Source organism: Nicotiana tabacum, chromosome 8 (genome assembly GCF_000715075.1).
Source record: "Nicotiana tabacum cultivar K326 chromosome 8, ASM71507v2, whole genome shotgun sequence".
Taxonomy (NCBI): Eukaryota; Viridiplantae; Streptophyta; class Magnoliopsida; order Solanales; family Solanaceae; genus Nicotiana; species Nicotiana tabacum.
Window position 1 is genome coordinate 156,741,445 of NC_134087.1, and position 13,717 is coordinate 156,755,161.

The following is a 13,717-nucleotide window of genomic DNA, read 5'->3' on the forward strand; positions in this document are numbered from 1 at the left end:
CACCTGGAGAATGAGGATGAAGAATTGAAGAAGTCAGGCATCCACCTGGAGAATGAGGATGAGAATTGAAGAAATCAGGCGTCCACCTGGAGAATGAGGATGAGAATTGAAGAAATCAGGCGTCCACCTGGAGAATGAGGATGAAGAATTGAAGAAATCAGGCGTCCACCTGGAGAATGAGGATGAGAATTAAAGAAGTCAGGCGTCCACCTGGAGAATGAGGATGGAGAATTGAAGAAATCAGGCGTCCACCTGGAGAATGAGGATGAGAATTAAAGAAATCAGGCGTCCACCTGGAGAATGAGGATGAGAATTAAAGAAATCAGGCGTCCACCTGGAGAATGAGGATGAGAATTGAAGAAATCAGGCGTCCACCTGGAGAACGAGGATGAAGAATTAAAGAAGTCAGGCGTCCACCTGGAGAATGAGGATGAAGAATTGAAGAAATCAGGCGTCCACCTGGAGAATGAGGATGAGAATTAAAGAAGTCAGGCGTCCACCTGGAGAATGAGGATGGAGAATTGAAGAAGTCAGGCGTCCACCTGGAGAATGAGGATGAGAATTAAAGAAATCAGGCGTCCACCTGGAGAATGAGGATGAGAATTAAAGAAATCAGGCGTCCACTTGGAGAATGAGGATGAGAATTGAAGAAATCAGGCGTCCACCTGGAGAACGAGGATGAAGAATTAAAGAAGTCAGGCGTCCACCTGGAGAATGAGGATGAAGAATTGAAGAAGTCAGGCGTCCACCTGGAGAATGAGGACAAAGAATTGAAGAAATCAGGCGTTCACCTGGAGAATGAGGACAAAGAATTGAAGAAGTCAGGCATCCACCTGGAGAATGAGGACAAAGAAAAGAAGCAGTCAGGCGCCCACCTGGAGAACAAGGGAATACAATTAAAGAAGACAGAAGTCAGGCACCCACCTGGAGAACAAGGGAATACAATTGAAGTGTTGAAATCAAAAACCCGCTCATATGAGAAAGGAGCACATTTAGAGTCAATAAAGCAGAGGAGTCCAACAAAGTCCCCAACAGGAAACAACAAGAGTCCCAAACAGATAAAGAAAATATGGGACACAATGAAAAGGAATAAGGAATAAGCCAAATGCCCAAGAGTCACCAAGATATCAAGACAACAAGAAACGCAAGGGCATGATCTAGATATGATTTTATAATTCATGTACCATAGTCTAGTTTAGCTTCTTGTATTACCTTTGATGTAAGGTGTAATAAGGAGATCAGCAAGCAGTAAAAACAGCACGAAGCAGCAGTAACATCACAGTCCCACGGTAGTCCCAGCTACCCAAAACTTCCCGAACTACATTGACCTGATTCCTTTATAGCCAAGGATATGTAGGAAACCTTTGAAGCAGAGGTTCGGTCAAATCTTTCAAAAAATGCTTCCCACAGAGTATTTGAACGGGCAAAAAATCGCTCGTATCCGCTCACTTTATCTTTGCATGAAAACTCTTCGAGTTTCCACGCAAAGAGGGGCAGCTGTGAGCACGTGATTTTTTGCCTCACGAAAATTACTCCAAAATAAATCAAAAATAAAATAAATTTCTTTTAGTGGGCAATTTTTGAATTTGCGTGGTGTTAAATATTTGTGTTATGTCCGTAAATATTTACGTTGTCATAATAAAATGAAAATAAAAATAAAAATATATGTTTCATGCATATCTAGGATTTAATTATGCATTTAATAATTGATTCAAAATAAAATCACAAAAATATACATTTTTATTTTTATTTTTCGTCATATTAATTGTGTCATTGTGTGATTAATGTTTTATCTACGTGTTAATGGTTATTAAAAGGTAATTAGTATTATTGTAATGATAATTTTGTTTTTATAATTTTGATTAGGATTTTATTAATTAAGAATAAAATTTAGGAAATGAAAAATAGGTTGAAAACATAAAAAATATCGGACCTGGATTAAAATCCAGGCCCAAACCAAGTTACCCCCCCCCCACAGCCCAAACCAAACGACCCCAGGTCCGGTCCGTCTCAAAGATACCCCAAACGACGCCGTTTTGGGAAACTTTGATGAAGGCCATTGATTTCAAATTGATCAACGGTCCGAAAGCATTACTTTCCACCCGACCCGTTTCCCGTTATAGACCGATCCGGTCTTAAAGGAAATGAAACGATGCAATAAGCAATCCAAGTCGTAAATTGCATTTGATCTAACGGCCAAGATCCACTGATTACCCTAGTATATAAACTCAAAAATCCCACCCCACACCCCAGGCAAGACCCCCCCTCTCCTCTCTTCTTCCCCGAGTCTCCAAAGATCGGAACTCAAGCCACCGCCCTCACGGCGGCGAACGGTGACCATACCTCCCCATTTTCACACCCCGAACTCACCTCAACTTCCCGATCCTAGATCCCTGAACCTTATCCTCCAAATATCAGCCAACGTCTTCGAATCTCCGATCGAAGATGCAGTCCAAAACCTAGTTTATCTAATAGCCACCAAACTCACACCTTTCAACCTCCGGACCTCTCTCACCACTAGAGCCTTATGAGTTTCCTTCGAATCAGCCTGGAACCCCTCAAATATCGAATCAAAATCAAGAACCCTAACGCCGCCATGAAATGCCCTGGTGGCGGCGCCATTCTAATCAGTACCAAACTAACGCCAAATGACCTCTAAGCTTCCCTCACCCTTGAGTCATCCTTAGTTTCCTTCGAATCTACCCAAATTTGGTCGAACCCTAAATCTGAGAAAAGTGAAACACTGAAATACCAACTCGTGGGATTTGTCCGAGTTAATTGAAGGTTTGAGGTCTAAGAGAATTTAATCGAGGTATTCTCAATTGAGAATACCTCGAATAAAGTCTGTTCAACCTCAAAAAGATCCGAATTCAAAGTTAATCTTTTGTCCGTATAGATTTGAAGATTCAAAGGCATTCTTCTGATTTCTTTTGTATCCTATGTATATTATTGCCTGTTTCAGTAGCTTGTTTAATTTTTCATATCTGTTTAGTTAATTCTGTGATTCTACCTCGTACTCGATTAGTTGATCAAAATTATATCATTGTTTCTGTTGATTATGAGTGTTTATAATATGTGTAATCGACTCGATTAAATTCGTCGATTAGTTGTTTTGTGAATTCTTATTGCCACTAATATTGATTGACACAGCCTGTTCATCTACTTGAAGACTGATTGTTTGTCAATTATGGTAATTAGTCGGTCGATTAATGAGTGGTGTCAATTAATCAGTTCCTGTAAAATCCTTGAGTCTGGCAATAATCCTAAAGTTATTTGATTTGCTTGCTTTCATTATTTGCTGATCAATGTCAACTACAATCATCTGATTAAGTTTCATTGATTAGTCTGTCTGTATAAACTGAATCATTTTCAACATTCTGTTTGGTTTTAATTTTTGATTGTTAATTACCCTATTAAACTCTGTAAAAACAATTCTGACATGGTATCCAATGTTTTTCTTTTATCTGTGTTAATCCTAGGATTGGTTATAGCTGCTTAAACAGATTTTAAAATCTGTATTGTTAAATTCTGAATTTAAGGCAGTAATAACAGTAGAAAATAGTAGGTCAGGGACATTTCTGGGGTAAAACAGTGAAGGTAATCTGATAATAATAGTGAGCTGAAAGTGGAATGTTAGTGGCTATAGTTTAAGATAATAATGGGGAACAAAGGGTAATGGGGCTGCTTAAAATCAGGATAAGATCACTTAAAGTATTAAAAGCAGTTTTTAATGGAACTTAAAAAGAGAAAAGGGTCCAGGCAACACTTAAAAATGATGGGGCAGACCTGTATAAAAGAGGGGGATTGGGACTGACTTGAGGAGAGCTTTCAGACAGAAAGGAAAGAGAGAAAGAAAAAAAAATCTGATCTGGAGGACAGATTTTAAAACTGAAAAAAGAAGAAAAAATAAGGAGAGATTAGGAGAAAGGTCAGATTTTGAATACAGATTTTGAAGAGAAAGAATATACCTAGAGTGATATAGAAAAAAGAGAATTAAGCAGAAAATCAGAAAATGAAAATCTGAAGAGGAAGAAGAAACAGAAAAGAAATCAAAAGAGAACATTCACACACACATACACAATCTGACACAGATACAACAGCAGAAACAGAAAAATCAGAAATAGGAATTTGAAACAGAAAAGAAACTGAAATCTGAAATATTGTCTTTTCGTTGAATCTGTTCGGATTTATCTGATTCCATTGTTCAGTTAAAGTCTAAAGTTTCTTTAAAAATACTGTTACTGTGCATCTGGGTTCCTCGGGTCTTATTATTGCTCAAATCTGTGGAAATACTGATATTCTGCCAGTATTTTGTTACTGCTGCAACTGCTGAAACTTACTTCTTATACCTTCATTTCCAGGTACTTATCTTTTAAATTCTATGTTGGAAAGAGATTCAGCATGACAAATCAATGAAGCTTGAATTGCAGTTCTATTTTTCCATTTATCTAAGTTTGTTATTATAAATTTCAGTTTTGTTTCATGTTGTTTCATATAGAAGTATGCTTGACATGTTAATTATCAGTTGATCATTCTCTTTTGAAATTCATATAAGTGTTGTAATAACATTACCTATTCCAGAATTTCATTAAAGTATAGTTATGGTTGAATTGTTAAGATAGGGAATATGGCACGAAGTTGGCTATTAATTAAGTCTTACGACATTGTTAGACAGGTATAAAGTATTCTGGGAATGCGTGGTTAGTGTATTTCAATTGTTTGGTTGTGGATTAAGGCTAGATGATGATTGGTTGCATTTTATTCATATATGACGTAATAATGATTATGGTTAACATCAATAGTCGGAAGTTGCATTAGTATCCTCCGCTATGTTTGCAAACGTCAAATATGGCGAATAATGTTGTATGCAATATCACTTTATTAAGTCAATTAGGTAGATTTGTTCTCTTTCTTAAAATAACAAATGGCCTAGGATTGTTATAATGTGAAAGTTAGTAACAAGGGTTCACATAAATTGAGAATCCAATCGGTTTGATTATATATATATCTTACATTTAACCATAAGCAGAATTAACAAAATAATTAGGCCTGTTAGATTAAAAGCAAATATATGAGAATAAGATGAGATGTACAAGCACAAATTGCAACACTTTATATCAATGGTAATTAGAGATAGAATTTGCACTAAATAATTAATAAAAAATTGTTTAAAAAATATTTCTTCCCTTCATAAATCATTTTGTTAGTTTCATATACAATTCATTCTTTGTCATATATATATGTTGTATTTGTTAAAAATCATATTTTTATTCTTTTCTTTGAATTTGAATAGCGGGATGAATATAATTTATACTCGGAAATTATAATCGACGGGCAACATTTAATAAATTGTGAATTCATTTAAAAGAATTTAAAGGCATCCCTTAAATGTGAATTTCTCAGGAATTTCATATAAAATGTGTAGATATAATAAACAATTCGTGGAAAACCCATAATACCATTAAGAATATTTGGTGTAATTAGGGATACGTTCGCGTAACCTGATTATATGGATAAAAGCAAATTCGGATTATGCGTACGCGCAATTTCGAGCGAATATTTAAGAAAAGGATTTTTTCAAGGATGTTAAAGTAATTTCATATAACCCAAGATGTGCAGTTCATTGTCTAAATACAAGGGTGATGATGTTCCTGATTTTAATTTAAATTTTGAACATATGATTTTTTTTAATAAAAACTATAACATGGACAATTTTATTGTGTACACGTATGCGTGACACGATCCCTGTAATTATAAAAGGTATACAATACGAATATACGTAAGCGTAATTCGTTTATATAATTTTAAACAATAAGTAAAAGCGGTAGTAAAATCATACAATAAAACGTATTTAGTAAAAATCATGATAATTAAGCCAATAATAAAAACAGTTGAGCGACCGTGCTAGAACTACGGAATTCGGAAATGCCTAACACCTTCTTCCGGATTAACAGAATTCCTTACTCGGGATTTCTGGTTCGCAGAATAATAAACAGAGTCATATTCTCCTCGATTCAGGGATTAAAATCGGTGACTTGGGACGCCTTAAAATTCCCAGGTGGCGACTCTGAAATAATTAAATAAATTCTGTTTCGACTGTCTTTCAATTGGAGAAAACTCCCCACGCGCCCCGCGGGCGCGGTAAAAAGAAGGTGCGACACCAATACCTTGGAGGATCACATGGAACACTAAAGAAAGGTTTTCAAGTCTTGAAGGAGAATGAGCTATAAATCAAGAGGCAGAAGTGTAAGTTTGCGCAATCAAAGGTTCAGTTCTTGGGCCATGTCATTAGCAGTGGTGAGCTACGCATGGACGAGGCTAAGGTACGTGCTATCCAGTAGAGGGAAGCACCAACCAAGGTAACCGAATTGAGATACTTCCTTGGTCTTGTTAACTAGTATCATCGGTTCATCAATGGATACTCATCCAAGGCCACACTACTGAGTTGCTAAAGAAGAACAAGCATGGGTTAGGATGGATCATTGTCAAAGGGCATTTGAAGTCATTAAGGCAGCTGTAACGGAGGAGCTAGTCTTGGCATCACATGACTTTGCCAAGACGTTTGAATTGCATATAGTTGCCTTAGCAGACTTTGCCATTGGGGTGTCCTGATGCAAGATAAGCATCCATAGTGTTCAAGAGCCAGAAGTTGAAAAAGATGGATCAGGTTACACTATACAAGAGAAAGAGATGACTTCATTGTCCATTGCCTTGGTACATGGAGACATTATTTGCTTGGGTCGAGTTTCATGGTCAAGATCGACAATATGGTCACTAGCTACTTTCAGCCACATAAGAAACTCACACCAAAGTAGGTTAGGTGGTAGGATTTCTTGGACGAGTTTGATTATGTGTTAAAGTATAATCGGGGCAAAGGTAACATGTTAGACAATTCCTTGAGTCGGAAAGTGGAGCTTGCTACCATCACTTCAGCAAATTGTCAATGATATAAAAAAGGCATGCAGTATGATCCAGAAGCCAAGAAGCATATGGGGTTAGCCACCCATGGAAAAACGAGACGTTTTTGGGTTGAAGGTGGGCTATTTCTTACTATGGATCAGCGAGTTTACGTGCCAAAGTTTGGAGACACAAGACGTAGATCATAAGGGAGAGACATGACACAATGTAGGTTGGTCATCCAGTACCACGTCGCACTAACCTTAGTTGAGTTAGTCTACTATTGGTCGCGCATGCAAGATAACATAGAGTGTTATGTGCATACTTGTCTTATGTGCCAACAGCACAAGGTCGAGCAGTAACAACATAGAGGACTTTTGGAGCTACTACCAGTTACAGAGCATTCATGGGAGAATATGACTGTGGACTTAATCACTTATCTACCAAAGTCTGACGGCTATGGTACTATCATAGTGGTCATGGATATATTTTTTAATTATGTCACTTTCATGCTTAACTCACCAGGTTGCATAGCCAAGGAAGTTGCCAAACTATTTTTTAAGAACATGGTAAGGCATTGGGGCTTACCAAGTCGTATCATCAGTGATTGAAACCATTTTACTGGAAACTTTTAGGGGGGAGTTGTTCGACATACTTGGTATGGAGTTGCGCTTTTCCACTAGTTTTCACCCTCACACAAATGGACTGACGGAACGAGTCAATGCTTTAATGGAGTGTTACTTGAGGCATTATGTGAGTGCACATACAAAAGATTGTGTAAGGCTTTTGGACATCTCCCAATTTTCTTATAACTTCCAACTAAGTGATTTCACGGGGCGGACACCATTTGAGATAGCCAGGAGCCAACAACCACAAACTCCACCTTCATTACCAGCCATATTCGAGGGAAAGAGTTTAAGGGCTTACCATATGGCCTAATGATTGGAGGACCAAGTTGACATTGCTAAGTCCTACTTGGCCAAGGCAACTAAAACTATGTAGAAGTTTGCTGACGGCAAGCGACGTCCCATGGTCTATAGAGTCGGGGACATGGTCATGGTAAAATTTACCCCGAGACTGTTCAAGGAGCTATGGGACATGCATTAGAATTTGATTCGCAAGTTTGAGGGACCATTTAAGATCATAGCCAAGGTGCACAAGATCTCATACAAGCTTGTCATTCCACCATATCTCAAGATCTATCTTGTCTTCCATGCCAGCATGCTTAAGCCATATCATGAAGAGAAAGATGATATGAGTAGGGGGCAATCAATTCAAGCGCTTATTACTATCACTGCCTAGCATGATCAAGAGATTGAGTCTATCATTGATTAACACACTAGGTGAAGACAAAGGCAAAAAGCAACCGCTATATTCCTCGTCCATTAGAAGGGAAAATCATAGGAGGAGGTCATGTGGGACGGTATGAAGACTTGTGGCAATTCAAATATAATATCTGAGAGTTTATGCAGCAACCTTGCGCCGCGATCGTCGCAACATTAGGTGGGGGAGAGTGTGATGACATGCCATATCATTATGCCACATAGGCGCCATTTGGCATATCTTAATGTCGTGTGTAAGCTTACATAGGAAGAAGGCTAGCACTTGTGGGAAGATTCTAGAGATATATGGACATTTTCCTTGGAAGACCCTAGATCCTTATGGATTTGCTAGGAAAGTCCTTAGAATCTTCTATCCTTGTAGAGAAATCTAGAGAAAACCCTTATCTTGTAAATATTAGGAATTGTACAACAATTAATATTTACACGCCAGCCCCTTGGAGATTAGTATATAAAGTTGGCAATTCATTTATAAATCACCAAGTAAAACAATAAGTTCTCTACGATGCAAAAATCTTCTTCGGGAAAATTCTGTTATCTTTCTTATCTAACACCCTTAGCAATCTTGAATATAGTATTTAGGCTGACTTTGCATAGTAAGATCGTAAGTAAGTTGTGCAAGAACGTGAGCGAATTGCCAGGTACCGCATGTGCGCTTAGTTCAAGGCTAAGTACGAGACAAGCAGAGAAAAAGAAAAGGGGACGTGCATAAAGTTAAAGGCTATAGCACTGAATTCATCGCGGACGTGCATGCTATAAAGAAACAGAGGAAGAAATAAAAGATATCCAAGCACGTGCTAGAGAAACAAAATAAAATTCGCAATGAACGACTATAACATTGATGTTACATTTCTTTCTTTGGTCTGGAAATATTATGTTAACTTTTGATAGGACGCAAGTGCGTAAGTTATTAAACAGAAGATGCTATATTTTTAATTAATTAGTAGTACTATTACAAAATTCAAGATAATGTTAAATCCCATTAATGATATTTGCAATTACATTTCCATTTTCAATCAAATTACTATAAGAAGAGAGAGGTATTCGTCGAGGAAAGACGTGTTGTTTCTAATCCTAGACGGAAGAGAGTTGGAGTGCGTAGTCCACACTCTGGCATGCATCCACCTAAATATCGTGTTCAAAGTTAAAAAATTTCTGGTGGGTGTGATCTCCTTTTCTTGAACTATTCCTCGTAGTATGAAACAACAAAAAATCAAATCATCCATTCAGTTATAGTTGAATTGGCATCCATCATAACCTGTTCAAGGAAGAAAAAATGAAAACCATTAGGAGTCAGGCAAAATGGTTGTATGACAAAAGAACAGTTTTATTATGACTTTGCTGTTATAGTGAGTAAAATTCAATTGCTTTAATGTTGCAATAATTTCGTAGGAACTCACTAGGATCGACGGTGACAAGCATGGCCGTGCCACCAAATTCACAAGTGCCACCAGCCACCTTAGTTCTCTGCCAGTAACTATTGAAGGCATAAGAGGCGTGTGCAAATAAAGTATTGGGCTGAAAGCATGATCCACTGGGATTAATCTGGTCACAGTCTGCTCCAGATGAACATGCATAATTCATGGCTTCTTGAATGATTGGGTCTGGCACTGACGGCTTTGCCACACACCATAGAGCCGTGGCCGGCGCTATGTGCGGTGGTGGAGGCACCGCCGGAGGTGGATAAATCACTGGTGGAAGAAAAAGCCCAGTGGGTGGGCTAATTGGATCATAATAACTTGGTGGACTGGGCTCGTAATAATAAGGTGGGCTAAAAAAGGGTCCTGTTGGGCTTGGAACAGTTGTTGTGGGAGGACTAGGTTCATAATATTGGGGTGGGTTGGGAATGATTATAGGAGGAAGATATTGTTGGGGTGGGGTAGGGATGATAGTGGATGATGGGGTTGGAGGTAGATTCACAATTGGGCCTCCTCCACTACTAGAACTGCCACTGGGTGGAGGTTGAAGAGTGAAAGGTGAAGGTGGATTGAGACAGAAAGGAGGGGTATTTGGAACTGGAGGAAGAGAATCATAAGGTGGCAAATTGAAGGGAGAACTGACACCATAAGGTCCTGAATTGGACGAATCCTCTGAAGGTAAATACACGTCAAATCGCCTCAAGCCATTGATTTCTGATGATTCAATAATGTCCACTGAACTTTTCGACACTAGTAGCCGGCCGTTATCCTTTCCATTTAATTTTCTAGCATCTGCATTCACACAAATACAAATAATACCAGTAAGTACGTACTTCTAGTAATAGGCTAGTAACCTAATAACGTTAGAATTACTACTTGTCCCTATCGTGTATATTTCTAGTATCATAGATATGGAGGACGTTTATCAAAACATGCCGCCTGCACCAAATCACATTAATTTGCAATGTCAACTATTAAAATTGACATGAGAATAATAATATAATTTTAAATTTATAATGATGTAAAAAATATTTACACAATCAGGTTATTTATAAGTTGATTAAAAGAAAAACATTAATTGGTAGTCAGGTAAAAGAGAGATACCTAACTTGTTATGACAGATTATAGTTCATTAATTGTGTTTAAATATTGCACTATTATTATATATAATAAAAATTCGTATACAGTACGGTTAAATGCATGATAAAGTGCAATCAAACGACACTCATCTTGTATTCATTAGATTTTTGTACAGACCAAATGTGGACAATTTTTTCCCCACTATACAAACATTAGGCAAAAGCAAAAATATATGCTTCTTTAGAAATGCGAGAATATGGCGTTGTTAAGCTTTTACCAGGAAATGAGCTCCTTCATTTTGAAGTTGAAAGTTACTGAAATAAGGTGACAAGATAACCTGGTTTTGAAGAAAGCAGATACCTAAGGCCATTACAATATCATAAAGGATTTTGTAGGTAATGAGTGGAATGTGCATACCAGTATTTACAATGAAGAAAGCTGCAAAACACAGAAGAAGGCTTAAAATGTATAGCATTGAGTGATGATGAGATGGAGTTTTCATGATCCCCTCCTCTATTATTGGTGATATCAAAACGTACGAATGTCGGGATGTCTTATCTGTCTCTCCAAAATAGATATTTCAAAGATTTAAAGAGAAGTATAGCTGGTAATGACTCTTGAGCTAATATTGAGCTGGTTTCACTTATTAGTTATTTAGTAGTGGAGCTATATAATACCTCATATCTGGAAGATTAGATTCTTTGATTGCCTAGGATAGATGTGTGATCGAAGAACTGCAAACACGATAGGAAAAAAAGTGTAAAGCGATCATAACTCCAATGTAATGTTTCTTCAAATATTTGTAGTTTATAAGTAGCTTGTAGTTGTGCGTGTCAGGGTATGTGTATACGCCAATATAATTGCCAAAACTAATAAGGCATAGATGCTTGCCTTGACATCCCAAAAAATTCCCCCAAAGTTCGACTTTTATTTTGCTTGCTTTCTACTCAATTGCTCTCCTTTTTCTTTCTTTATACATCTCAAACTATAGGTGACCAAAAGAAAATACCCACTCCTCCGCCCAAAAGAGGGAAAAGGGAATTGCCATAATATTCCTTTGATCATGTCTCATGCATGGAATCATATTTTTAATATACGTTGGTGATCACTTGATCCATGGTCAGGTTGGTTGACATTTAGCATGTTTTATAATAAAAGAAATGTATGCTATCATCTTACAATGTGTTCTAACCCATAATGTTGTCAACTGCTTACGAAAGGGACTCAGAGATGTAAAACATAAGTTCTTACACCCTTCATCCTATTTTTAAGTGAAAGTGTTTGACAAGATACAAATTTAATTGAAAAAGAAAGATTTTAAGATAAGTGATTTAAAATATGATATTGGCATTTTTGTGGCTATAAAATCAAGGCATAAGCTTGCACCAAAAAGTTTAAAGTGAAATTTAATATAGAAAATATATAATTCTTATTGTTGGCCTAAGTGAAGTTTGTTTTGATTATTGATAAAGGAACTCAAACATGAACCAGGTTGATACACAGCGTATACAGACACGGGCAGATTCGAGCACAAGGCATGCATGTGAAGGAGATAAGGTTAAGTGGTTATATATGATATCTCCTGAACGAAAAGGTAGCATAAGTGATAAGGAGAAAGTCTCCTTACTCGAAGAAAACTCTATTCTAGATAAGGGAAGAGTTAGAAGTTGAAGATAACTAGAACTCTTCCACCAAGGAAGAGTATAGCATTAGAACTCTAGTTATTTCCTATTCTACTAATTCAATATATTTCAGGATGTTCTCATTTTACAGGCACGCACAAACGCTGAAGTTAAACGTGAGTTGAGAGCAAAATAGCAAGGCATTTTGGAAGCAATTCCTGTGTGATTCAAGTGTGCAAACCTGAAGCTACATGAACCAGATAGAAGAACCAGTTCCAAGTGTCTGTCTTTTATTCTAGTTTCATTGTAGTAAGGCTTTTGAGTTGTACCTTTCAGCTTTATTTAGAAGCAATTGTACTAGGTACTCTAAGTGTTGTATTCAAATTAGAGTTAACTTGAAGTTGTCGCAACAGCTAGAGGCTTGTTGCAACAAAAGGTTAGCGGTAATCCTGAGGTTTACACAGAGTTTTGTAAATACTGCTTTTAGCTCAGTGATTTATTGAAGTGTTGGGAAAAATCCTACTAGTAGTAGGTCGTAGTTTTTTTACCTTTTGATCCAGGTATTTTTCACGTAAAAATACTTGTGTTCTTTACTTTATGCATTTATTATTCCGCAACATTAGTATAAGGAACACATAGAAGAACCAGGTCCTTTTATAATCTATGCACACAAAAAATTGGACACCACACAAATCACCCCCTCCCCCCTCTTGTGTGGTACTGAAGTATAAAACATCAATTAGTGTCAGAGCAGGTTATCCTTAAAGAGGCTAACACATTAGGAGAAGATCAAGATGAGTGCACCACCTAGAAACTGGGAAAGGAAATTCACTGCTAGGCCACCACTCTTTAATGGCAAGTACTACTCTTGGTGGAAGAACAGATCGAGAGATCATATTCAAGGAGAAGACTATGAGGTATGGGACATTGTCACTGATTGTCCACTAACTACCTTAAAGAAAAATGCAGAAGGAGAAGATGTGCCAAAGACAAGAGCGGATTGAACTGCTGAGGACTTGAAGAAGCGGGAGAAGAATTCTAAAGCCAAGAAATAGCTTGTTTGTGAACTTGGTCCAGATGAATACAGCAGAATCCATGGTTGTTCCACTACTAAGCAAATTTGGGGCACACTGCAAGTGGCTCACGAAGGAACAACTTAGGTGAATAGATCTAGAGAAACTCTATTGTACTCTCAGTATGAAAATTTTGCTATAAAGGATGGAGAAACCATTCAAGAGATGTACACAAGGTTCACTACACTGACAAATGAGTTAAAATCGCTTGGAAGGATTATTCCTGAAGAAGAAAGAGTCGAGAAGATACTTACTAGGGTTTTGCCTATCACTTGGGAGAGCAAGAT

General features: G+C 37.5%; 1 protein-coding gene across 1 annotated transcript; it reads right to left on the reverse strand.

Annotated features, from left to right (window-relative positions):
- Window positions 1–9,151: 9,151 nt before the first annotated feature.
- On the reverse strand, window positions 9,152–11,679 carry LOC107759251 (uncharacterized). The gene is made up of 3 exons (XM_016577137.2): window positions 11,153–11,679; window positions 9,638–10,447; window positions 9,152–9,495 (listed from the first exon to the last, which is right to left on the reverse strand). Exons 1-3 carry the CDS (start codon window positions 11,235–11,237, stop codon window positions 9,464–9,466), a joined length of 927 nt encoding a protein of 308 aa, XP_016432623.1. The 5' UTR covers window positions 11,238–11,679; the 3' UTR covers window positions 9,152–9,463.
- Window positions 11,680–13,717: the final 2,038 nt, after the last annotated feature.

Excerpts from the sequence above, each read along its gene's own strand:
- LOC107759251 (XM_016577137.2), bottom strand. The coding sequence starts at position 11,237 with ATGAAAACTCCATCTCATCATCACTCAATGCTATACATTTTAAGCCTT. Across the intron at positions 10,448-11,152 it reads TTTCTTCATTGTAAATACTG|ATGCTAGAAAATTAAATGGA; the intron begins GTATGCACATTC and ends GTGTGAATGCAG. Across the intron at positions 9,496-9,637 it reads GCTTGTCACCGTCGATCCTA|GTTATGATGGATGCCAATTC; the intron begins GTGAGTTCCTAC and ends TTCCTTGAACAG.